Source organism: Stigmatopora argus, unplaced genomic scaffold (genome assembly GCF_051989625.1).
Source record: "Stigmatopora argus isolate UIUO_Sarg unplaced genomic scaffold, RoL_Sarg_1.0 HiC_scaffold_28, whole genome shotgun sequence".
In the NCBI taxonomy this organism is placed as follows: domain Eukaryota; kingdom Metazoa; phylum Chordata; class Actinopteri; order Syngnathiformes; family Syngnathidae; genus Stigmatopora; species Stigmatopora argus.
Window position 1 is genome coordinate 640,396 of NW_027520042.1, and position 24,341 is coordinate 664,736.

The 24,341-nt window shown below is 41.9% G+C and overlaps 2 protein-coding genes and 1 pseudogene across 3 annotated transcripts; all 3 read right to left on the bottom strand.

The window, feature by feature from the left end:
• Window positions 1–596: 596 nt before the first annotated feature.
• On the bottom strand, window positions 597–12,190 carry LOC144070331 (protein Hook homolog 1-like; annotated as a pseudogene). Its single transcript, XR_013299213.1, has 21 exons — window positions 12,018–12,190; window positions 7,186–7,622; window positions 6,948–7,052; window positions 6,715–6,765; window positions 6,380–6,512; window positions 6,162–6,229; window positions 5,797–5,859; window positions 5,580–5,654; window positions 4,885–5,048; window positions 4,279–4,419; window positions 3,860–4,192; window positions 3,698–3,785; window positions 2,971–3,040; window positions 2,757–2,897; window positions 2,595–2,682; window positions 2,484–2,515; window positions 2,160–2,242; window positions 1,989–2,089; window positions 1,810–1,911; window positions 1,680–1,748; window positions 597–1,606 (listed from the first exon to the last, which is right to left on the bottom strand). The product of XR_013299213.1 is annotated as a protein Hook homolog 1-like (transcript).
• Window positions 12,191–12,461: 271 nt separating this feature from the next.
• On the bottom strand, window positions 12,462–14,923 carry LOC144070326 (transcription factor 7-like 1-A). The gene is made up of 7 exons (XM_077594887.1): window positions 14,849–14,923; window positions 14,167–14,219; window positions 14,012–14,086; window positions 13,772–13,922; window positions 13,580–13,687; window positions 13,403–13,439; window positions 12,462–13,161 (listed from the first exon to the last, which is right to left on the bottom strand). The coding sequence occupies exons 1-7, from the start codon at window positions 14,855–14,857 to the stop codon at window positions 12,902–12,904; spliced, it is 693 nt and encodes a 230-aa protein (XP_077451013.1). The 5' UTR covers window positions 14,858–14,923; the 3' UTR covers window positions 12,462–12,901.
• Window positions 14,924–16,164: 1,241 nt separating this feature from the next.
• Window positions 16,165–23,413, bottom strand: LOC144070319 (protein Hook homolog 1-like). Its single transcript, XM_077594880.1, has 22 exons — window positions 23,401–23,413; window positions 23,002–23,281; window positions 22,515–22,587; window positions 22,282–22,332; window positions 21,947–22,079; window positions 21,729–21,796; window positions 21,364–21,426; window positions 21,147–21,221; window positions 20,452–20,615; window positions 19,847–19,987; window positions 19,559–19,760; window positions 19,315–19,425; window positions 19,153–19,240; window positions 18,545–18,611; window positions 18,331–18,471; window positions 18,169–18,256; window positions 18,058–18,089; window positions 17,728–17,810; window positions 17,557–17,657; window positions 17,378–17,479; window positions 17,248–17,316; window positions 16,165–17,174 (listed from the first exon to the last, which is right to left on the bottom strand). The coding sequence occupies exons 1-22, from the start codon at window positions 23,411–23,413 to the stop codon at window positions 17,013–17,015; spliced, it is 2,307 nt and encodes a 768-aa protein (XP_077451006.1). The 3' UTR covers window positions 16,165–17,012.
• Between the last annotated feature and the right edge of the window lie 928 nt (window positions 23,414–24,341).

Consider the following 24,341-nt stretch of genomic DNA (forward strand, 5'->3'; position numbering starts at 1 on the left):
CATATGAGGGGAGATGTATATTGACCATTTTGTATAAAATAATCTTCCAAGGATGTTGTGAAGTAAAGTTATGCTTATATTTTTATTTTATTTCAGGACATCGTACATCAAATTAAATACGAACTAGTTTTATGCAGACTTTTTTTTAATATGAAAAATTAATCAAGAAATGACCTGCATTAAAATTTGCACTTTTTTTTAGTTCACATTGTACACAAAAGGGGGGAAAGGGGGTGGGCAAAATAATAATTCCTTTTATAATACACAGAAAAACGATACAAAATAATAATTTCATAGAATATAATTTGACAGAGTAATTGGAAAATAAAATTAAATAAAAAATAATAATAAATTTAAAAAGCATATGCAGCCATCAAGTGAAAAAAAACTACCTTTGTGCTTAGGTACAATTAATTTGTTTATTTACGGAGTCAGGAGTTAAACCAATAACACTATTTTATGCCAAAAAATGAATCTTTATAAAAGACTTATGACCTAGGCACACTTACCCGATTCTCCGCTGCATGTGGTCAGTTATTAGAAATGTACACACCCAGAATATAGATATGTAACTTAATCAGCATGACACCAGAAAATTCATAAAAACTAAATTTAATTCCATCATAATTTTGCTTCAAAACATTTCTTTTAATACAACCATTAAATACAGATATATTTGGACAGCTTTATTTTACCATATAATACAAGAAAATTGTCAAATGTCTAATCAAAATTAAGCAAATCTGCATATTAACACATCGTGACAGAATAAGCCTGCCTAATGTTGATAAAGCACTTAGCAAAGCCCCGAACATCAACGCCCCCAATTAAAAACTATGCCATTGTAGGACCCAGGCTATAATTCTAAGACATTTGGATTTTGGAAAAAAAGCTGGTGTTTAAGTGCAACTCCATGGTTAATAACATGAGACAGTCACCATTTTGTGCCCCCTGATTGTCCGTCAGTGATGAGTCGGTGGCCGGTACAAAATCTACCAAATTTCACATGACATTCACAAACGTAATGCAAGCTTGGCCATCACCGTCCTCTATCTTGTAAGTAGTTAAAGGTTGTCAGGCTTCTGTTCCGTCCTGTTCCTGATGATCTGGTGTCGAGAGAAACTCTAGTCAGCTGAGCGGCCTGGATCCCCATCTTCCTTTAGCCTTTGGCACGGCGCTGACATGTTAAGGTCACTTGAGACTGGATTGGTCCTTTTTTTCCTCAGGGATTTCACTCCATTTTGCCAAAGCAGTAGAGAGAAATGACCCAATACGGTCAAAATAAAAACTATTGCTAGAAATCAATCGGTAAAATTGAGTATAAAAAAGAATGTTCTTCTACAAAAAGACCAAAATAGCTAACTTTGTGAGTAATATATATGCTTTTTTTACAATAAAGGCCAGAAAACGCTGACTGAGTTAAACATGTGGGCTCCACACAACTCTACTTGGAGGTCGTGTTGGGCACGCTGATGGAAAGCACGGGGCGAGGGGCGTTCGACACTTGTCGTTGTTGCGACAAGAAGGACTGGCCAGAATTTGACAGAGCGGCACCAGCGCGGCCACCCAGACGCGACTCGATGGCCAGCTTCTGAAAGTTCAAACTCTGAAGGGCGACAGCATGTTCTTGAGTAACTTGAGCGTGGATGGCGGCTTCAAAAGCGCATCTTGGACCTTACCTTGTTGTACCAAGCGGAGACTATCAGTTTCTCTTCGTACTCGCGCAGTCGGGCCTGCTCACACTGACGCTGTGGAGCCATATTGGCCTTAATTTTCTCCCAATGTGACAGTAGAAGATAGTACAATTACCTCTAGGTTGAGAATCTGTTTGTCTCTGTCTGTCACCTGGTTCCTCAGAGCCTGAATCTCAGCGGTCGCTGGGTTCAATTTAGGGTCTAGAGCTCGGATCACCTGCAGGCAAAGAGGCTCAAACCTTCAACTTCTTAAGTGGGGAAAAAATAGAACTTCATTCAACTCCTGTTACTCACATTTCGAGCTTTCTCTAGGTACAATTTGTACCTCTCCTCCATGGCCCTCATGTCATCATCCTTCTTTTTCAGCGCAACCATGAGCTCGTCCACTTTTAATGCTGAAAAAAACCCATAATTGGACTGATTCGGGTGGGGAATTCCGTCATCCTGTGGGGACGAGACACTCACAGTTTTGAGTGTTGTCGGGCTGCAGGTCCTCCAGGAGCTCTTTCTTCTTCATGATTTCATCCTGGGCCTCATTCAGCTGGACCCTGATGAAACAGGCAAAAGGCCTCTTACTGTAAAGAATCATCCAGATAGTATTCCTGGGGCTTCAAAACCTTGTCCCGCAAAAATGGTCACGTGGCAAAAGTAGGTACTCTCAGGTAGCAACATAGTTACCAGTTTTCCACTAGTTTTTCTTATACACTATTTGAACTGTGAAAATATAAACTATAGAAATATGTATGCTTTCAAGTTCCATCCAGAATCATAGTCCAGTTTGATACTTACATGTGCGCGTCCAGTTTCCGCTTCAGGTTTGACTATGTGTCAGGGACAGGAAGGACAGTTAATAATCAATGTAGGTATGCAAACACAATAGACATCTGCCAGCGCACTCACGTCATCAGGCTTGACCGCCTGACTTTGCAGCGCCTTTTGGAGGTCTTCAACCTGCTGCTGCAGCTCCCCGACTCGTTGGCGACTCAATCTGCACTTTGGGAAAGTAGGAATAAGGCAGAGTAAGGACACTGAACAAATAATCAGGCTGCAAGGAGGGGTAACCTGTTCTCCGTGTCCAATCGACTGCGGCTCTTGTGAGCGTTCTCCAGCTGAGACTGCAGAGATGCGATCTTCTCTCTCTCAAACTCTTCCTGCTGCACTCTAAGCATCCTGTTCTCGTGCTGAAGCCTGATGAACTTCTCCCTACGCGACAATGACAAAAGTCAGCGTTGGGTTAACCGGCCAGCCGTCGTACGTGTTGATGGGACTGTTGCACCTGTGTTCGACGGGGATCAGTTCTGCTGCTAGGTTATCGTGACTGGGGCTTGTGGAATGCAGCATCCCTGCTGCAGACCAGAGAAAACCGCTGATGAGGTTTAGAATTGAAGATCAACCGCGGGAAAACGTTATAGGGACATTTCAGAATTGGACATTTTACGTTCCACTTTCCAAATTGAAATAACCCACATACGAAATCTTAAACTAGCATTTACTCGTTTGGAGACCAAATCTTAAAAAACTAAGACGAAAGGACACTTGAAAATATGTTTGAAAATACCGAATAGGACTGAAGCATGGCCTAAAAATTTAAATTTTCTCCCCTTTGTCCTCAAGACAAGAACAGTTTGTTTCTACTCCTTTGAAAAAATTGCATATTAGTATAGCTCCGCAACCCTCTTACTATAATTATACTATAAATAAAAACTATAAATAAATCCCATCATGAAAATTTCACTATAGGTCTGTAAAATGAGCTAATCTATCTCATAATAATAATAATAATAATCGGACATAGGCTTTGTCATCATCATTGACTCGACAAAAAAGCCCAATTGTCATCATACCCAGCAATTGCGTATGACGAAATTGGTATAAATAGCTGATTAATACCATGGATAAGCAAGAGAAAAGTCATGAACGCAAAGGCTCATGTTTCCAAATTTTGTTGTTGACCAAGACAACCAATTCTGGAATGACCCAAAAGTTTTCTGAATGCACCCTACCGGCTTGGGAGAGTTGGTGCTGTTGCGCTTGGGTACACCGAAGCTCCTCATTGAGTTCCTTCAGAGACTCTCTCTCCACAATGATGCGCTGCAGGTGGATGGAAAAGTTACTCATGCTGCTCTCATTTCCCAACACCCTCCCCAGTTCCTAGAGAGACCCACCTCTTTCTCCTTCGTCACCAGTTCGTATTTCTCTTCCAGCCTTTTCATTTCAAAGTCGTGATTGTCCGCTCGCAAGGACAAAGAAATAATTCTCAAAACTTAAAAAAAAAAATGTAACTACAGCTGACTACCTGGCGCTTATACGTTTCCAGCTGTGCCCGGGCGGCGTTGGCCTTGCGCAGTTCCTCTTCCAGGCTGACGGTGTTCTGCATGTAGATGGTGTTGTTCTCCTCCAGGAGCTTCATCTGCCTCTTCAGGTCCCCCAGGTTGTCCAGTTTACGCTTGTACGTTTCCACCGAAGCCTCCAGCATCACCATTCGGTCTGAACAGTTCCTAGAAGGCAAAATGAGATGTTTTCACTTGCGCGGGAAACCGTGAGCCAAATAATATTGCTCATTTTTGGGCAAAAGCTAACAGACCTCAGTACGTCCAGCTCATCTTTGAGTGACCTGGACTCCTCGGCCAGGCCGGTCAACTCGTCGTTGCGGTGCTGGACTTCCACCAGCTGCTTCTCCAGCTCTTCGCAGTGGATCCTGTAGTCGTCCTTTGCGGCCTCCAGCCTGACAAAATTACCTTCAGGGTCAGTTCACAATTGGAGCACATTTTTGCTCAAAGAAATCAAAGCGTTTATTTATCAGATTTTCCACTACGTAGTATGTGTATTAAAACAAATGTTCCCACAGTTACAAAAAACAGTCACGAGAAAAGAAAAAAAAAGAAAAAAAAAACAAACAAAAATCTAATTTCAACTCATTTTTATAGTTTTACTTTTGAGTACATTTGTTTATGGGGACAGCGGGACAAGAGAAAAATTGTATGCAATTAGGTGATACGCCAGACTTATTTGGTATTTTAAAACGACTTAAAAAACGAATAACAATTATTGTTCTTAACTGAGTTTTAATGTAAATGAGTTCAGATACTGCATGTTTTGTAAAATGTCCCATTTCTTCAGTGATCCCCAAGGTCTTCATGCTTGGCTTTGGGCTCCGCCTAGTGGCACAAGTTGGTAAGCGGTCACCTACCTGAAGTTCTCCTCCTGGAGCACTTCTAGCTGTTGCTGTAGCTGGCTGTGCTTCCTGCCCGACGGCGTGTTGGGGTCGTCAAACGTCTCCAACTGATTGGCTCGGTCGGTGAGGACGTCGTTCTCGGCGAGCAGGCTGTTATGTTCCTCTTGGAGAACAGCCACCTGATCAAGAAGTTCCAAGAAGAAAAACACAGGTAGTAACCTTGGAGAACGAGACTCTTAAAAGACTGGCGGTGGTGAACAGAGTGCAAGTTAATCCATGCACAAACACTCAGTTGGCAGTTAGTCAGCCCACATTTGCCTGGGTAGTACAGAAAAACCACTGAATTAAAATTACTCAAATCACACAGCGTGTCCATGTAGCAACCTTAATGGAGCCCGCGTAAGCCGAGTTAGCGTCAACATCCAAACAGCACGGGGGATTAGTTTCGCTCATGTGGGGCTTACCTGACGGTCCGGCGGGACGGCAAAGGGAACGACAACCGAATCTGTCGAGAGTGATTGGTCAGTCAGTGCCCGCTGCTGAGCGGAATGACCGCAAAGTGGCTGGGCAGACTATATAAGCTCACAATCCTTCTGCCACAGCAGCTCCAGACAAAGGCAATATTTTGTTTACACTGGCCCGCGGACGAGTGTGCATGTGCTCTCGCTGTGTTTGTGTGCGGGAGGGTCCTTTAAAAGAAGTGGAGTCACCTGCTGGTCAAGCTCCTGGCAGCGTTGCGCGAGCGCTTCTTTCTCCGACGTGACTTCTTCCAGAGCTTTTCGGAGCTGAACACATGCGGCAGGGACAAACGGAGTATGAATGAGTGCATGCTCATTTGTGCTTTAACTCATTGGCGTTGAAATTGAAAGACTTCCGTGACATTTGAACTTCAAAGGCTCTGGCAGCGAAGGAGTTAATCGTACTGACCTGCTGTTCGAGGTTTCCAGATAGCTCTCCTCCTAAGGGGGCCACGGTCTCTCTGTGTAAGAGCTGTTTAAAAAAAAAAGTTAAACATTTCACCCATATACGAGAACGCCATTTTCTTCAATGAACAATATATTAGGAGCGCCTTGATTAATCGACAATTAGAGGACAAAAACAAAAATTATTTTTCGATTAATCATTTCCAGACATTGTTGACCAAAACAACTACGGTAAATTCCGAGTTTAGGGATTTATGTGTGGAATATTTTATATTCCAATTTTATCAGTGCAAAGTTTTAGTCGCAATTGTATTTAAAACTATTTTTTTTTACAACAAAACATAAGAGTTTATTAGATGTAGCACGAACCTCCTGAATGGCCGCCATGACGACATGCTGCACCGATTCCTCCAACGTCATGATGATTTGGATGTACTCTGTTAAAAGGGATTCACATTCAGTTGTTTTTTGTTCCTTTTACTTTCGTGGCCGTGGAATGAAGTAGCGAATGTTGGAAAAAAAAATGCACTTAAATATTTAGCCTTTGACAAAAATACCATATTACATCAATTGGCTTAGCCCTATACCTTGCTTACGCTCACATCTGACAGCGCAGTCCAATACGAGCTGCAGTAGCCTGCCCAGCTCCGCCGGGTTCGAGTCCTCGGCGGCCAAGGCCACGTCAGGCAGAGGGAAGTCAGAAAGTCCCTGGACCAAGACCTAGTCCAAAGTGCATCAAGTTACGACTACCACAAAATGTTTACTTTTTTGGCCTCGGTGATATGATCACATAAGCGCATACCAGACTTGATCTGAGCTTTTTTAGCCACAATGCACACTGTTTTCTTTCTTGTGCCTTTTGCTAACAACACAACGCGCCTCATTGGCCACATGAATCCGAACGAAATGAGGAGGCGCTTACCTCGCTGTAATACTCCAACACCATTTGGAGTATCTTCTTTAGGTTGTTCAGCTGTGACACACACAAAATCAGATACTATATTTATCCATTCAGTGCCATTGACGCTGACAAATAACACATTTTGTTTCTATATTTTTGCTCATTGGTAGGTTAATAGGTGTGTTTTTTAATATTTGGTTATAAAAAGGTAGATTGGACATCTTAGCGTAGCAAGAATAGGAGAAACAGTTTACCTTCAGCCTCCAGTTGTCATCCACGTCGGTTTTGATACGAGCAAGCCAAGCGTCAGTGAACCACGAAGGGTCTCTGCGCGACACACACTGCTTCTTAATGAATGCCTTAGAAGAATTTTGATGAAGTAAATTCTACTTTAGAACAAAAACTGTTTGTCAGTAGTAGCTAGTAATAGTAGATAGCTTTTTTCCATTGTGCAATAGCTTTCCTTGATTCATTAAACAAATGTTCACTTACAATTATAGAAAAAAGATCCAATTTCATGAAAAAAATATTGCTTCCCATTTTATCTGGTAAATTTGCTTTCATTCTACCATCCAAAAAGTTTCTTTTGTGTCGCAGGTCGAATTGAAAAGAGCCACTTCCCCAAAACGCTTCGCTGGGATTCGCGCATCAGCGGCGCCTTCACCGGCGGAGGCGTGGCCTACCGGGTGTCGGACGGTGCCCTCCGCGTCAACCAGAGCGGACTCTACCACGTCTACTCACGGGTGGAGTTCATCTTCAAGCACTGCTCGCCCACGTCCTCCTTCGTCCACACCGTGTTCCTCCGCTCGCCGTCGGGTGACGACAGCGCCCTGCTGGAGGCCCACCGGGTGGGCTTCTGCTCTCAGCGCCACGAGCGGGGGCCCCCGCACGCCTGGACCACTGACAGCTACCTGGCGTCGGCCCTGAACCTGCGGCAGAACCAAAGTGTGCTGGTCAACGTGTCGCACCCGGAATATCTCAGTCACTCCAGCCACGCCAACTTTTTCGGGCTGTACAAGATCTGACGGACACAACGCCAGGGAACGCCATCGCGGTCGTCAAGGAAACCGTTAACACTAATGTCGTGTGTAGCATTCTATTTATTCTACCTGGTCGGCCTGGAGACAGCTTTGTGTTAACCACTTCTCACCATGTCGCCACAATTTTCATTACTACATAAATAAAGAGCCCAAAATCAAATGTAAACTCTTTTCGTGATTCTCTAATGGTGACCTTTTTTCGACAAAAAAACTTCCTTGAATTTGCTTAAAATTAACAATAGGGGCCTAAGAATTTGTAGAATCCTCAAGTGATCCACAAATGTTTTTTTATACTACAAAATTACATCAAATTGTGAGACACATTAAAGGTACTGTAAAATCAATGTAAAAATGAATAAATTGCTGGATTGGGTAAAAGTGAAGCCTGTTTACAACTATAACCAATTTGAATAAATGAAAAAGGGGTGCAAGTAATAAGGCTTTAAAAATGTTGCCCTATTAGTAGTACAGTGGTACCTCGTCATACGACCGTTCGTCATACGGAATGCTCGTCTTACGGGGGAAATTTCGATCGAATAATTCGCCCGTGATGCGGTCAAAATTTCATGATGCGACCAAGCCAGGTCGCCATGGCATTTTTTTGTTTTTGCATCTCTTTCGTGTAAAAAATATGTCTACGAGCACTGGTGGGCGGACTTTGCATTTCCACACCCGTTTTCCCCCCACTTGGTCTACATTTACATACCAGGTAAACAATACGTATTACAATGGATCGGCAAAGTTTTGCTAAGAAAAGGCGACCGTTGACAATGGACATGAAACGCGAAATAATTGAAAAACATGAGCGTGGGGTACGTGTTACCGAGCTCGCTCGGCAATACGAGAGGAATACGTCAACCATATCCTCCATCCTTAAGCAGAGGGACGCAATTAAGGAGAAGAGGCCGACCAAAGGACTATCTATCATTTCCCACCGGCGCAGTGACATTCACGACGAGATGGAGAACCTTCTTTTATTGTGAATAAAAGATAAACAATTAGCAGGAGATAGCCTGGCCGAGTCTACCATTTGTGAAAAAGCCAGCCGAATTTACATAGATTTGATATCAACGAAAGGAGAGCCTTCAACAACTTCACAAACATTTAAAGCGAGTCATGGCTGGTTCGAAAAATTTAAAAAACGATCTGGAATACACTCTGCAATCCGACACGCAGAAGCGGCGAGATGCAATTCGAAAGCTGCGGTGGAATTTATCAAGACATTTGCCTTGATTATCGCCCAGGAAAATTACACCCCCAGCAAGTTTTCAACTGCGATGAAACTGGTCTTTTTTGGAAAAAAATGCCCAGGCGAACATTCATCGTGGCAGAAGAGAAGGCATTACCGGGACACAAACCTATGAAAGACCGCTTAACGCTAGCGTTGTGTGCTAATGCCAGCGGTGACTGTAAAATTAAGCCACTACTGGTGTACAATTTATTCAAGAAATGCTTCGATGTGACAGATGACACAGAGCTAACCCTTCGTGAATTTTGGAAAGAGCACTTGATGAGGCAGATGTGAATGACCTAATCGCCGAGCACCACGAAGAACTCATGACACAGGATTTAATCGACCTACAGGAGCGTGAACATTTGTTGCCAGAACTTAGTAGCGAGGAGGCGGTGGAAGAGGCGGCTACAAAAGATATCAAAGACATGCTCGCGAAGTAGCAAGAGGTTTCGGATTTTATAGAAACGATTCACCCTGACAAACTGGCAAGTGGTCGCACATCATCGTATTATGATGACATTTGTATGCGACATTATCGAAATATTTTGAAGGGTAGACAAAAACAAACAACTCTTGATGCGTTCGTTTTGAAGACTTCGGCGGAGTGGCCAGGTGGTGTCAACCCGTAGAACTAAGTAAGGTAAAAAAGATTACAACTAATTTAGAAGTTAGTTTTGTTTGAAGTTACATTAAAGGTTGAGTGTCTGTTTTTTTTAGTTATCCAAGTTAATTTAAATTTGTTTGTTCGTTTAAGAGTGCAATGTTGCCGTGGAGAAAGTCACCCCGAACAGTCCCCCCCCCCTCCGCCTCCGTGTGTGTTGTTCTCTCCCCTCCGCGAAATGTGTCTAATTTTACTCCTATTAAACACATTATTACTATCAAACCACTCGTTATTTATTACTTTGTTAATAGATGGTGAATTATAAGAAATAAAACATGTTTTCCAATCCAATATCCTGTTTTTGGTGTTTTCTTCAGATAGTTGGAACGAATTAATTTGTTTCCCATTCATTTCAATGGGAAACGTTCGTTCGAGTTACGAGAACCTCGTCATACGAGCTCAGTTCCGGAACGGATTAAGCTCGTATCTCGAGGTACCACTGTACTAAGATTCAGTAAGGCATGACCGTGCCAAGTGTCAATCACATTTTCATTAATTAAATAACCAATCCAACTTCCATTTCCTGTTAGCCCTACCCTAGCATAGAATTAACGCAAAAAGTCCAAAGATGATCATGTAGATGACAAAAGTTTGTAAATGCACTTTCACAGTATTTTGGGGTCGGATGGTCTTCACGTTTGGTTTTGCTTTGCACGGATGCTGAAAGAAGGTCGGAATACAAGTGGTCTCTTTTGGTTCATCTCTAAAAATTTGCACCACAATTTCCTTCCTGTATAAGGACGTTTTGGGGGTCTCAAGTGAGTATCAAGAAACTTTGCACCCTTTCGGCGATCCCTATAATATCAATATCACTTGAGAAAATAAATAAATAAATGGAATAAGAAACTCGTTCATTTTTCATACCGCTCATCCTAGTAAAAATAAAAAGCGTTTGATAAATCTTGCTTATAAACCCAACAAAACATGACATCAATTCTTTATTTAAATGATTTTTTTAAATGACTTGATCAGGCCAAATTTTCGATCACGTGATTAGCTGTGGAACATCCCAAGAAGTGAGATGGATAATTTTGTAACATTTTAAACACGTCTGTCAATTCCAATGACACGTATGTATGTCAATTCCAATGACCATCAGTTAAAGTTGATTTATATTTATTATATATATAATATATACATATGTATACATATTTAAACATGTACAGTGGTGCCTCGTCATACGACCGCTCGTCATACAAAATTCTCGTCTTACGGCGGAAATTTCGATCGAATAATTCGCCCGTCATGCGATCAAAATTTCGTGATGCGACCAAGCCAGGTCTTTTTTGCATATCTTTCGTGTATAACAATATTTACGAGCACGGAACGATTAATTCAGACGAGTTTCTCCTAAGACCAGGAAACGCACAACGCGCATGCGCGGGCAAAAAGAGGGCTTTCTGGGTAATGAAGTATACTCGTGCACACAACACCCATAGGCAATGGCAACCTTTCTCAGAATAAAACTTCATTACCCACAATCAATACGTGGGTAAGCTCAACTACTGTATTTCCTGTTATTCTTTCTAAGGAAAGAAGCTCCCGCGATCGTTCTTTAAAGACTATTTCTCGTTGGCAAGTGGTCGTGCGTTGTCCTATTGTGAGGACATTTGTGTGCATCATTTTGGGAATATTTTGAAGGCAATACAACAGCAAACAGTCCATCGATAGCGAACGTGAGGGTGGCGGCGTGGCAAACCACCAACCCGGAAAACGAAGGTAACAAAAGATTACAACAAAATTAGAATTCAGTTTTGTGTAAAGTTACATTAAACATATGTTTGAGTGTCTGTATATATTAATCCAAGTTAATTTAAATTTATTTGTTCCGTTTACGAGTGCGTTGTCGTGGAAAAAAACGACCCCCCCCCCCCACGCCCACAAACGTCTCTGTCTCCCGTCGGCGAAATCTGCCCAATTTTAGTTAGATTAAACACATTTTATTACTATTAAACCACTGGTTATGTGTTACTTTGTTAATAGATGGCGAATTAGAAGAAATAAAACATTTTTTCCAATCCAATATCCTGTTTTGGGTGTTTTTTCAGAGGGCTGGAACGAATTCATTTGTTTTCCATTCATTTCAATGGAAAACGTCCGCTCGAGTTACGAGAATCTCGTCATACGAGCTCAGTTCCGGAATGGATTACGCTAGTATCTCGAGGTACCACTGTATATGCATATAAACAGATTAATTCGAGAACCTCAAATGTTGCAGCAAATAATGTTAACCTATTCTGTTTGAATGTTCATTAAGCCTCCTGTTTGAATGTTCATTAAGCCTCCAACTGGTTGATTAAATATGGAGTTAATTAACTTGCATATTTGAGCAAAATAGTTTTAATTTGGCATTATGAGAATAGCACAAGTGGGTAAATGAGGAACTCACCAAACAATTCAATTCAATGCGTAGTTCTCGGCAGAACTGATGGTAACTCTTTTCGGGGGGGGGACTTTTCTTTTTGTATAAAAACTAATAATTTAGTTTTATTACTGTAATTTTACCTTTCTGTTAAGATACTATTAGCGATAATTTTGCATCGTGCACGCACGGTCACAGGTTGGAAACTGAACGTCACTTCCTCACTTCGATCTGGCCTACAATGACGATAAAACGCTGCACCTGCCCTCTGCTGGTTAAAATATTTACTGCAAGCAATACAACCTGAAATAGTGACTGGCAGGCCCTAAACTGAATGTATCAATATTTATAAGGCCTTTTCTTCCAGTGTTAACTTTGGCAATACAATTTTTCGTTAAAAAAATATTTTTGTCACCTAAAAAAAAGCATTTCCCACAAAATAAACATTTCTGAATTAAGATCACACAATAACACTTATTTAATATAAAAACATAAAAACAACATTTAAAACAGTAGTAAAATAGTATTCACATTTTTTTTTACAAATCGAAAACAGATGAATCAAGGTCTTCAAATTCATCGAAGAGCATATCTCCTTGCTCTTTTAAAAGTTAATTTTAGTGGCATCGGAAACTCTGCCATCACGTCAAAGGACGTGGAGAACAGGCAGGTGTCGGGAAACAACATTTAAAACGGTAGTAAAATAGTATTCACAAATATATACTTTTTTTTTTCAAATCAAAAACAGATAAATCAAGGTCTTCGAATTCATCGAAGAGCATATCTCCTTGCTCTTTTAAAAGTTAATTTTAAAAGGACGTGAAGAACGGGCAGGTGTCGGGAAATAACATTTAAAAACTGTAGTAAAATAGTATTCACAAATATACATATATATATATATACATTTTTTTTTACAAATCGAAAACAGATAAATCAAGGTCTTCGAATTCATCGAAGAGCATATCTCCATGCTCTTTAAAAAAATCATTTAGTTCCAGCTCAAGGCTGAGTGGCATCTGAAACTCTGTCGTCACGTCAAAGGACGTGAAGAAGGGCCAGGTGTCGGGAACCGTTGCCGGAGCGGCTTGGAAAGTTGCCGTTGGAGAGGCGGATGGATAGGCAGTGACCGGCTGGACAAAGCCTGGATCGGCATCGACTTGGTGAGAAGATGCTGAAAAGAATAAATAAATGTAGGTTATCCCGTGATTGAGCGTGGGTATTAACTCACTATCTGCCATTGACAGCACTAGACGTCCAATCAGTTGGCAGTGAATAATTGGCATAATTCCATCAGGTTTCTCACAAATACTCTTCTTTTCTTATGTACCAACTATGATCTCAAATCATGTGACTTTTATATTAAGCTCCTAAATGGATTTTAAGAATTAAAAGAAAGAAAGAAAGAAACTTACGTGCCGCATGACAACACTTCTTTTTCTTTGTTTTACCCTGGAAAATAAAAACAAAACATAATCAAGACCAGGCTGGAGTGTGAATATGTTGACTATAGAAATGATATGATAAATAATATTGAAAATTCCATGAAAAACATCAGCTATGACAAGTTGTTGCTCAGTTTCTCAACTTACGTAGTTGTCACGGGTCGACCAGTTGGGATACATAATGGCGTGCTCGTCGTTCAAGCGCTGCGCCTCCTCGAAATATTTCTGTTTGTCATATTGCGAAAGCGTTTTCCACTGTGGACAAAACCACACGAGCGTCAACACACACAAAAAGTTCACAAGCAGCAACAACCACACCGCATGGCCAGTTAAACTCACCATCTGACCCAAGAGTTTGTTAATGCTGGCGCTGTCTTTTTTCTCATAAAGCATTTTCAAAATGGGCCGGTTCTCCTTTGCATAAAGCATGAAGGCATTCAAGGGCTTCTTGATATAATCCGGTGAGCCTCGCACCGATGTCCTCTTTTTCCTAATAAATAAATAAAAACACAAAAATAAGTCAGTTGGGCTGAGTGTTGCCAAAGTGCAAATTTTTGGTGAACGGTTGAGACATCTTACAAGGTTGATGAGGACTTTTGTGGAGGATCAGCACCATAGGTGGAATCTGGGGGTGGTTGGTTCACCTGCCCTTGGCTACACAAAACCAACTGACATTAGGCCATGTTATAAAGCATGTGTATGTGTGTGTGTGTGTGTGTGAGAATGGTACTTACGTGCTGACTTCAACAATATTTTTAAGACCAATCCAGAATCCAGCATCAGTGTTCTGCTGAAAAAAGAAGAAAAAAAAGCAGTTAATATCATCTAACTACTTGACATTGTTGTAAAAGCTGTTGTTTAAATGCTGTTATTTGAGCCTATTACTTGCAACATGCATGTTTTTTTCCCATGCAATTTAACACTTGTGCCCAAACACTCCCATTTCTTGACAATTGTGGTAATTTTGTAAAAGTAAGAGCATCTAGCAGAGAAAACCATTGGTGCATTTTCAGTTAAAGCTTGGCAGAGCATGATGCCTGAACAAAAATATTTTTACCATCTAACTACTTGACATTGTTGTAAAAGCTGTTGTTTAAATGCTGTTATTTGAGCCTATTACTTGCAACATGCATGTTTTTTTCCCATGCAATTTAACACTTGTGCCCAAACAATCCCATTTCTTGACAATTGTGGTAATTTTGTAAAAGTAAGAGCATCTAGCAGAGAAAACCATTGGTGCATTTTCAGTTAAAGCTTGGCAGAGCATGATGCCTGAACAAAAATATTTTTACCTGAAAAGTTTTACGGACATCTGAAATTATTGTCAAAAGTAAAAAGTTAAGCATATTTATTAGGAAAAGATCTAAATCTAAACTACAATATTAAACTGGGATGATAATAATTTTGGTCTCCTACCTGTTGCATGGCAGGAAAAGTTGGGAATTCCCCAAGTGCATCTGGAGAAGAAGTCAAATTCCAGTCGATCAGCTCAAAGGTGGAGCTCAACCAAAGCTGGTTAATAGTTTCGAAGGACTCCATTTGATTTAATATAAGTTTTTCTTTCTTGCTGCTTGCAGAGACCCGAATGCTTCGCAGGCAAAGATGGACTGATGATGGATGACTGCCGTTGAGCGAAGGCCGCTGTGACGTCACGGGTGAAAAACCCCGCCCAACTAGAACGGCGCGTTCAACCATTCACTTCGCGAATCAACTCATCGCATTAAAATTCGATTTGAGTTTTGGACACTAAGGAAAAATAACGTTGAACAAAATCGTTACATCGAATTATATTAATTGTCACATTTACATGAACACCCCGTTGAATTTTATCAACGGATTAATTAAAAGAAAAGTGGGAAAAATAAAAAGTGTAATATACTTTACCGTCTTAAGATGGCGCCCACCCTAAGATGGCGCCCACCCCCCATCACTCGTAGCTTTGCTAGTTTTCCGCCAGGTTATCTTTGTTTATGTCGACAAAACACAACAAATAGCAAGTTTACACCATTTGAAAGTATTCACAAACATGCTAAACCCAAGCAATAAGGACAAAACGTTTTATTACGTCTGTGGTTGATTTTAGGAGTAGCCTGTCGATGATTCCAATGTAACGGTTTGCACGTTAGCCAGAAAGATGGCAGGTGATAGAAAAAAAACAGGCCCCAATTTTGGATGACGTCATTTCTTAATATTTTGAGCCCCATAGAAACTATTATATTTTTATTTTATTTCAGGACATCGTACATCAAATTAAATACGAACTAGTTTTATGCAGACTTTTTTTTAATATGAAAAATTAATCAAGAAATGACCTGCATTAAAATTTGCACTTTTTTTTAGTTCACATTGTACACAAAAGGGGGGAAAGGGGGTGGGCAAAATAATAATTCCTTTTATAATACACAGAAAAACGATACAAATTAATAATTTCATAGAATATAATTTGACAGTAATTGGAAAATAAAATTAAATAAAAAATAATAATAAATTTAAAAAGCATATGCAGCCATCAAGTGAAAAAAAACTACCTTTGTGCTTAGGTACAATTAATTTGTTTATTTACGGAGTCAGGAGTTAAACCAATAACACTATTTTATGCCAAAAAATGAATCTTTATAAAAGACTTATGACCTAGGCACACTTAGCCGATTCTCCGCTGCATGTGGTCAGTTATTAGAAATGTACACACCCAGAATATAGATATGTAACTTAATCAGCATGACACCAGAAAATTCATAAAAACTAAATTTAATTCCATCATAATTTTGCTTCAAAACATTTCTTTTAATACAACCATTAAATACAGATATATTTGGACAGCTTTATTTTACCATATAATACAAGAAAATTGTCAAATGTCTAATCAAAATTAAGCAAATCTGCATATTAACACATCGTGACAGAATAAGCCTGCCTAATGTTGATAAAGCACTTAGCAAAGCCCCGAACATCAACGCCCCCAATTAAAAACTATGCCATTGTAGGACCCAGGCTATAATTCTAAGACATTTGGATTTTGGAAAAAAAGCTGGTGTTTAAGTGCAACTCCATGGTTAATAAGATGAGACAGTCACCATTTTGTGCCCCCTGATTGTCCGTCAGTGATGAGTCGGTGGCCGGTACAAAATCTACCAAATTTCACATGACATTCACAAACGTAATGCAAGCTTGGCCATCACCGTCCTCTATCTTGTAAGTAGTTAAAGGTTGTCAGGCTTCTGTTCCGTCCTGTTCCTGATGATCTGGTGTCGAGAGAAACTCTAGTCAGCTGAGCGGCCTGGATCCCCATCTTCCTTTAGCCTTTGGCACGGCGCTGACATGTTAAGGTCACTTGAGACTGGATTGGTCCTTTTTTTCCTCAGGGATTTCACTCCATTTTGCCAAAGCAGTAGAGAGAAATGACCCAATACGGTCAAAATAAAAACTATTGCTAGAAATCAATCGGTAAAATTGAGTATAAAAAAGAATGTTCTTCTACAAAAAGACCAAAATAGCTAACTTTGTGAGTAATATATATGCTTTTTTTACAATAAAGGCCAGAAAACGCTGACTGAGTTAAACATGTGGGCTCCACACAACTCTACTTGGAGGTCGTGTTGGGCACGCTGATGGAAAGCACGGGGCGAGGGGCGTTCGACACTTGTCGTTGTTGCGACAAGAAGGACTGGCCAGAATTTGACAGAGCGGCACCAGCGCGGCCACCCAGACGCGACTCGATGGCCAGCTTCTGAAAGTTCAAACTCTGAAGGGCGACAGCATGTTCTTGAGTAACTTGAGCGTGGATGGCGGCTTCAAAAGCGCATCTTGGACCTTACCTTGTTGTACCAAGCGGAGACTATCAGTTTCTCTTCGTACTCGCGCAGTCGGGCCTGCTCACACTGACGCTGTGGAGCCATATTGGCCTTAATTTTCTCCCAATGTGACAGTAGAAGATAGTACAATTACCTCTAGGTTGAGAATCTGTTTGTCTCTGTCTGTCACCTGGTTCCTCAGAGCCTGAATCTCAGCGGTCGCTGGGTTCAATTTAGGGTCTAGAGCTCGGATCACCTGCAGGCAAAGAGGCTCAAACCTTCAACTTCTTAAGTGGGGAAAAAATAGAACTTCATTCAACTCCTGTTACTCACATTTCGAGCTTTCTCTAGGTACAATTTGTACCTCTCCTCCATGGCCCTCATGTCATCATCCTTCTTTTTCAGCGCAGCCATGAGCTCGTCCACTTTTAATGCTGAAAAAAACCCATAATTGGACTGATTCGGGTGGGGAATTCCGTCATCCTGTGGGGACGAGACACTCACAGTTTTGAGTGTTGTCGGGCTGCAGGTCCTCCAGGAGCTCTTTCTTCTTCATGATTTCGTCCTGGGCCTCATTCAGCTGGACCCTGATGAAACAAGCAAAAGGCCTCTTACTGTAAAGAAACATCCAGATAGTATTCCTGGGGCTTCAAAACCTTGTCCCGCAAAAATGGTCACGTGGCAAAAGTGGCTACTCTAAGGTAGCAACATAGTTACCGGTTTTCCACTAGTTTCTCTTACACACTTTCGACAGCGAAACTATAAAAATATAAACTATAGAAATATGTATGCTTTCAAGTTCCATCCAGAATCATAGTCCAGTCTGATACTTACATGTGCGCGTCCAGTTTCCGCTTCAGGTTTGACTATGTGTCAGGGACAGGAAGGACAGTTAATAATCAATGTAGGTATGCAAACACAATAGACATCTGCCAGCGCACTCACGTCATCAGGCTTGACCGCCTGACTCTGCAGCGCCTTTTGGAGGTCTTCAACCTGCTGCTGCAGCTCCCCGACTCGTTGGCGACTCAATCTGCACTTTGGGAAAGTAGGAATAAGGCAGAGTAAGGACACTGAACAAATAATCAGGCTGCAAGGAGGGGTAACCTGTTCTCCGTGTCCAATCGACTGCGGCTCTTGTGAGCGTTCTCCAGCTGAGACTGCAGAGATGCGATCTTCTCTCTCTCAAACTCTTCCTGCTGCACTCTAAGCATCCTGTTCTCATGCTGAAGCCTGATGAACTTCTCCCTACGCGCCAACCACAAAAGTCAGCGTTGGGCTAACCGGCCAGCCGTCGTACGTGTTGATGGGACTGTTGCACCTGTGCTCGACGGGGATCAGTTCTGCTGCTAGGTTATCGTGACTGGGGCTTGTGGAATGCAGCATCCCTGCCGCACACCAGAGAGAACCGCTGATGAGGTTTAGAATTGAAGATCAACCGCGGGAAAACGTTATAGGGGCATTTCAGAATTGGAGGACATTTTATGTTCCACTTTCCAAATTGAAATAACCCACATACGAAATCTTAAAATAGCATTTACTCGTTTGGAGACCAAATCTTAAAAAACTAAGACGAAAGGACGCTTGAAAATATGTTTGAAAATACCAAATAGGACTGAAGCATGGCCTAAAAATGTAAATTTTCTCCCCTTTGTCCTCAAGACAAGAACAGTTTGTTTCTACTCCTTTGAAAAAATTGCACATTGGTATAGCTTCGCAACCCTCTTACTATAATTATACTATAAATAAAAACTAAATCAATCCAATCATGAAAATTTCACAATAGATCTGTAAAATAGCTAATCTATCCGGTAAAGTTGATTAATACCATGAATATATATGCAAGAGAAAATTCATTTTTCCAATTTCTTTTGTTGACCAAGACAACCAATTCTGGAATGACCCAAAAGTTTTCTGAATGCACCCTACCGGCTTGGGAGAGTTGGTGCTGTTGCGCTTGGGTGCACCGAAGCTCCTCATTGAGTTCCTTCAGAGAGTCTCTCTCCACAATGATGCGCTGCAGGTGGATGGAAAAGTTACTCACGCTCCTCTCATTTCCCAACACCCTCCCCAGTTCCTGGAGAGACCCACCTCTTTCTCCTTCGTCACCAGTTCGTATTTCTCTTCCAGCCTTTTCATTTCAAAGTCGTGACTGTCCGCTCGCCTTGCCTCGTCTGACAACTTCAAGTGTAGCTCTTGGACCTGAAGGGGTGCAAACAACCAGAATACACCAAATCAGGGGTCCTTTGTTGATTTTTTTGTCTTTTCAAAATAAATCAAGGACAAAGAAATAATTCTCAAAACTTTCTTTTTTTTTTTAAATACATCCGACTACCTGGCGCTTATACGTTTCCAGCTGTGCCCGGGCGGCGTTGGCCTTGCGCAGTTCCTCTTCCAGGCTGACGGTGTTCTGCATGTAGATGGTGTTGTTCTCCTCCAGGAGCTTCATCTGCCTCTTCAGGTCCCCCAGGTTGTCCAGTTTACGCTTGTACGTTTCCACCGAAGCCTCCAGCATCACCATTCGGTCTGAACAGTTCCTAGAAGGCAAAATGAGATGTTTTCACTTGCGCGGGAAACCGTGAGCCAAATAATATTGCTCATTTTTGGGCAAAAGCTAACAGACCTCAGTACGTCCAGCTCATCCTTGAGTGACCTGGACTCCTCGGCCAGGCCGGTCAACTCGTCGTTGCGGTGCTGGACTTCCACCAGCTGCTTCTCCAGCTCTTCGCAGTGGATCCTGTAGTCGTCCTTTGCGGCCTCCAGCCTGACAAAATTACTTTCAGGGTCAGTTCACAATAGGAGCACATTTTTGCTCAAAGGAATCAAAGCGTTTATTTATCAGATTTTCCACTACATAGTATGTGTATTAAAACAAATGTTCCCACAGTTACAAAAGACAGTCACGAGAAAAAAAAGAAAGAGAAAACCCCCCAAACAAAATTCTAATTTCAACTCATTTTTATAGTTTTACTTTTGAGTACATTTGTTTATGGGGACAGCGGGACAAGAGAAAAATTGTATGCAATTAGGTGATACGCCAGACTTATTTGGTATTTTAAAACGACTTAAAAAACGAATAACAATTATTGTTCTTAACTGAGTTTTAATGTAAATGAGTTCAGATACTGCATGTTTTGTAAAATGTCCCATTTCTTCAGTGATCCCCAAGGTCTTCATGCTTGGCTTTGGGCTCCGCCTAGTGGCACAAGTTGGTAAGCGGTCACCTACCTGAAGTTCTCCTCCTGGAGCACTTCTAGCTGTTGCTGTAGCTGGCTGTGCTTCCTGCCCGACGGCGTGTTGGGATCGTCAAACGTCTCCAACTGATTGGCTCGGTCGGTGAGGACGTCGTTCTCGGCGAGCAGGCTGTTATGTTCCTCTTGGAGAACAGCCACCTGATCAAGAAGTTCCAAGAAGAAAAACACAGGTAGTAACCTTGGAGAACGAGACTCTTAAAAGACTGGCGGTGGTGAACAGAGTGCAAGTTAATCCATGCACAAACACTCAGTTGGCAGTTAGTCAGCCCACATTTGCCTGGGTAGTACAGAAAAACCACTGAATTAAAATTACTCAAATCACACAGCGTGTCCATGTAGCAACCTTAATGGAGCCCCCGTTAGCCGAGTTAGCGTCAACATCCAAACAGCACGGGGGATTAGTTTCGCTCATGTGGGGCTTACCTGACGGTCCGGCGGGACGGCAAAGGGAACGACAACCGAATCTGTCGAGAGTGATTGGTCAGTCAGTGCCCGCTGCTGAGCGGAATGACCGCAAAGTGGCTGGGCAGACTATATAAGCTCACAATCCTTCTGCCACAGCAGCTCCAGACAAAGGCAATATTTTGTTTACACTGGCCCGCGGACGAGTGTGCATGTGCTCTCGCTGTGTTTGTGTGCGGGAGGGTCCTTTAAAAGAAGTGGAGTCACCTGCTGGTCAAGCTCCTGGCAGCGTTGCGCGAGCGCTTCTTTCTCCGACGTGACTTCTTCCAGAGCTTTTCGGAGCTGAACACATGCGGCAGGGACAAACGGAGTATGAATGAGTGCATGCTCATTTGTGCTTTAACTCATTGGCGTTGAAATTGAAAGACTTCCGTGACATTTGAACTTCAAAGGCTCTGGCAGCGAAGGAGTTAATCGTACTGACCTGCTGTTCGAGGTTTCCAGATAGCTCTCCTCCTAAGGGGGCCACGGTCTCTCTGTGTAAGAGCTGTTTAAAAAAAAAAGTTAAACATTTCACCCATTTACGAGAACGCCATTTTCTTCAATGAACAATATATTAGGAGCGCCTTGATTAATCGACAATTAGAGGACAAAAACAAAAATTATTTTTCGATTAATCATTTCCAGACATTGTTGACCAAAACAACTACGGTAAATTCCGAGTTTAGGGATTTATGTGTGGAATATTTTATATTCCAATTTTATCAGTGCAAAGTTTTAGTCGCAATTGTATTTAAAACTATTTTTTTTTACAACAAAACATAAGAGTTTATTAGATGTAGCACGAACCTCCTGAATGGCCGCCATGACGACATGCTGCACCGATTCCTCCAACGTCATGATGATTTGGATGTACTCTGTTAAAAGGGATTCACATTCAGTTGTTTTTTGTTCCTTTTACTTTCGTGGCCGTGGAATGAAGTAGCGAATGTTGGAAAAAAAAATGCACTTAAATATTTAGCCTTTGACAAAAATACCATATTACATCAATTGGCTTAGCCCTATACCTTGCTTACGCTCACATTTGACAGCGCAGCCCAATACGAGCTGCAGTAGCCTGCCCAGCTCCGCCGGGTTCGAGTCCTCGGCGGCCAAGGCCACGTCAGGCAGAGGGAAGTCAGAAAGTCCCTGGACCAAGACCTAGTCCAAAGTGCATCAAGTTACGACTACCACAAAATGTTTACTTTTTTGGCCTCGGTGATATGATCACATAAGCGCATACCAGACTTGATCTGAGCTTTTTTAGCCACAATGCACACTGTTTTCTTTCTTGTGCCTTTTGCTAACAACACAACGCGCCTCATTGGCCACATGAATCCGAACGAAATGAGGAGGCGCTTACCTCGCTGTAATACTCCAACACCATTTGGAGTATCTTCTTTAGGTTGTTCAGCTGTGACACACACAAAATCAGATACTATATTTATCCATTCAGTGCCATTGACGCTGACAAATAACACATTTTGTTTCTATATTTTTGCTCATTGGTAGGTTAATAGGTGTGTTTTTTAATATTTGGTTATAAAAAGGTAGATTGGACATCTTAGCGTAGCAAGAATAGGAGAAACAGTTTACCTTCAGCCTCCAGTTGTCATCCACGTCGGTTTTGATACGAGCAAGCCAAGCGTCAGTGAACCACGAAGGGTCTCTGCGCGACACACACTGCTTCTTAATGAATGCCTTAGAAGAATTTTGATGAAGTAAATTCTACTTTAGAACAAAAACTGTTTGTCAGTAGTAGCTAGTAATAGTAGATAGCTTTTTTCCATTGTGCAATAGCTTTCCTTGATTCATTAAACAAATGTTCACTTACAATTATAGAAAAAAGATCAAATTTCATGAAAAAAATATTGCTTCCCATTTTATCTGGTAAATTTGCTTTCATTCTACCATCCAAAAAGTTTCTTTTGTGTCGCAGGTCGAATTGAAAAGAGCCACTTCCCCAAAACGCTTCGCTGGGATTCGCGCATCAGCGGCGCCTTCACCGGCGGAGGCGTGGCCTACCGGGTGTCGGACGGTGCCCTCCGCGTCAACCAGAGCGGACTCTACCACGTCTACTCACGGGTGGAGTTCATCTTCAAGCACTGCTCGCCCACGTCCTCCTTCGTCCACACCGTGTTCCTCCGCTCGCCGTCGGGTGACGACAGCGCCCTGCTGGAGGCCCACCGGGTGGGCTTCTGCTCTCAGCGCCACGAGCGGGGGCCCCCGCACGCCTGGACCACTGACAGCTACCTGGCGTCGGCCCTGAACCTGCGGCAGAACCAAAGTGTGCTGGTCAACGTGTCGCACCCGGAATATCTCAGTCACTCCAGCCACGCCAACTTTTTCGGGCTGTACAAGATCTGACGGACACAACGCCAGGGAACGCCATCGCGGTCGTCAAGGAAACCGTTAACACTAATGTCGTGTGTAGCATTCTATTTATTCTACCTGGTCGGCCTGGAGACAGCTTTGTGTTAACCACTTCTCACCATGTCGCCACAATTTTCATTACTACATAAATAAAGAGCCCAAAATCAAATGTAAACTCTTTTCGTGATTCTCTAATGGTGACCTTTTTTCGACAAAAAAACTTCCTTGAATTTGCTTAAAATTAACAATAGGGGCCTAAGAATTTGTAGAATCCTCAAGTGATCCACAAATGTTTTTTTATACTACAAAATTACATCAAATTGTGAGACACATTAAAGGTACTGTAAAATCAATGTAAAAATGAATAAATTGCTGGATTGGGTAAAAGTGAAGCCTGTTTACAACTATAACCAATTTGAATAAATGAAAAAGGGGTGCAAGTAATAAGGCTTTAAAAATGTTGCCCTATTAGTAGTACAGTGGTACCTCGTCATACGACCGTTCGTCATACGGAATGCTCGTCTTACGGGGGAAATTTCGATCGAATAATTCGCCCGTGATGCGGTCAAAATTTCATGATGCGACCAAGCCAGGTCGCCATGGCATTTTTTTGTTTTTGCATCTCTTTCGTGTAAAAAATATGTCTACGAGCACTGGTGGGCGGACTTTGCATTTCCACACCCGTTTTCCCCCCACTTGGTCTACATTTACATACCAGGTAAACAATACGTATTACAATGGATCGGCAAAGTTTTGCTAAGAAAAGGCGACCGTTGACAATGGACATGAAACGCGAAATAATTGAAAAACATGAGCGTGGGGTACGTGTTACCGAGCTCGCTCGGCAATACGAGAGGAATACGTCAACCATATCCTCCATCCTTAAGCAGAGGGACGCAATTAAGGAGAAGAGGCCGACCAAAGGACTATCTATCATTTCCCACCGGCGCAGTGACATTCACGACGAGATGGAGAACCTTCTTTTATTGTGAATAAAAGATAAACAATTAGCAGGAGATAGCCTGGCCGAGTCTACCATTTGTGAAAAAG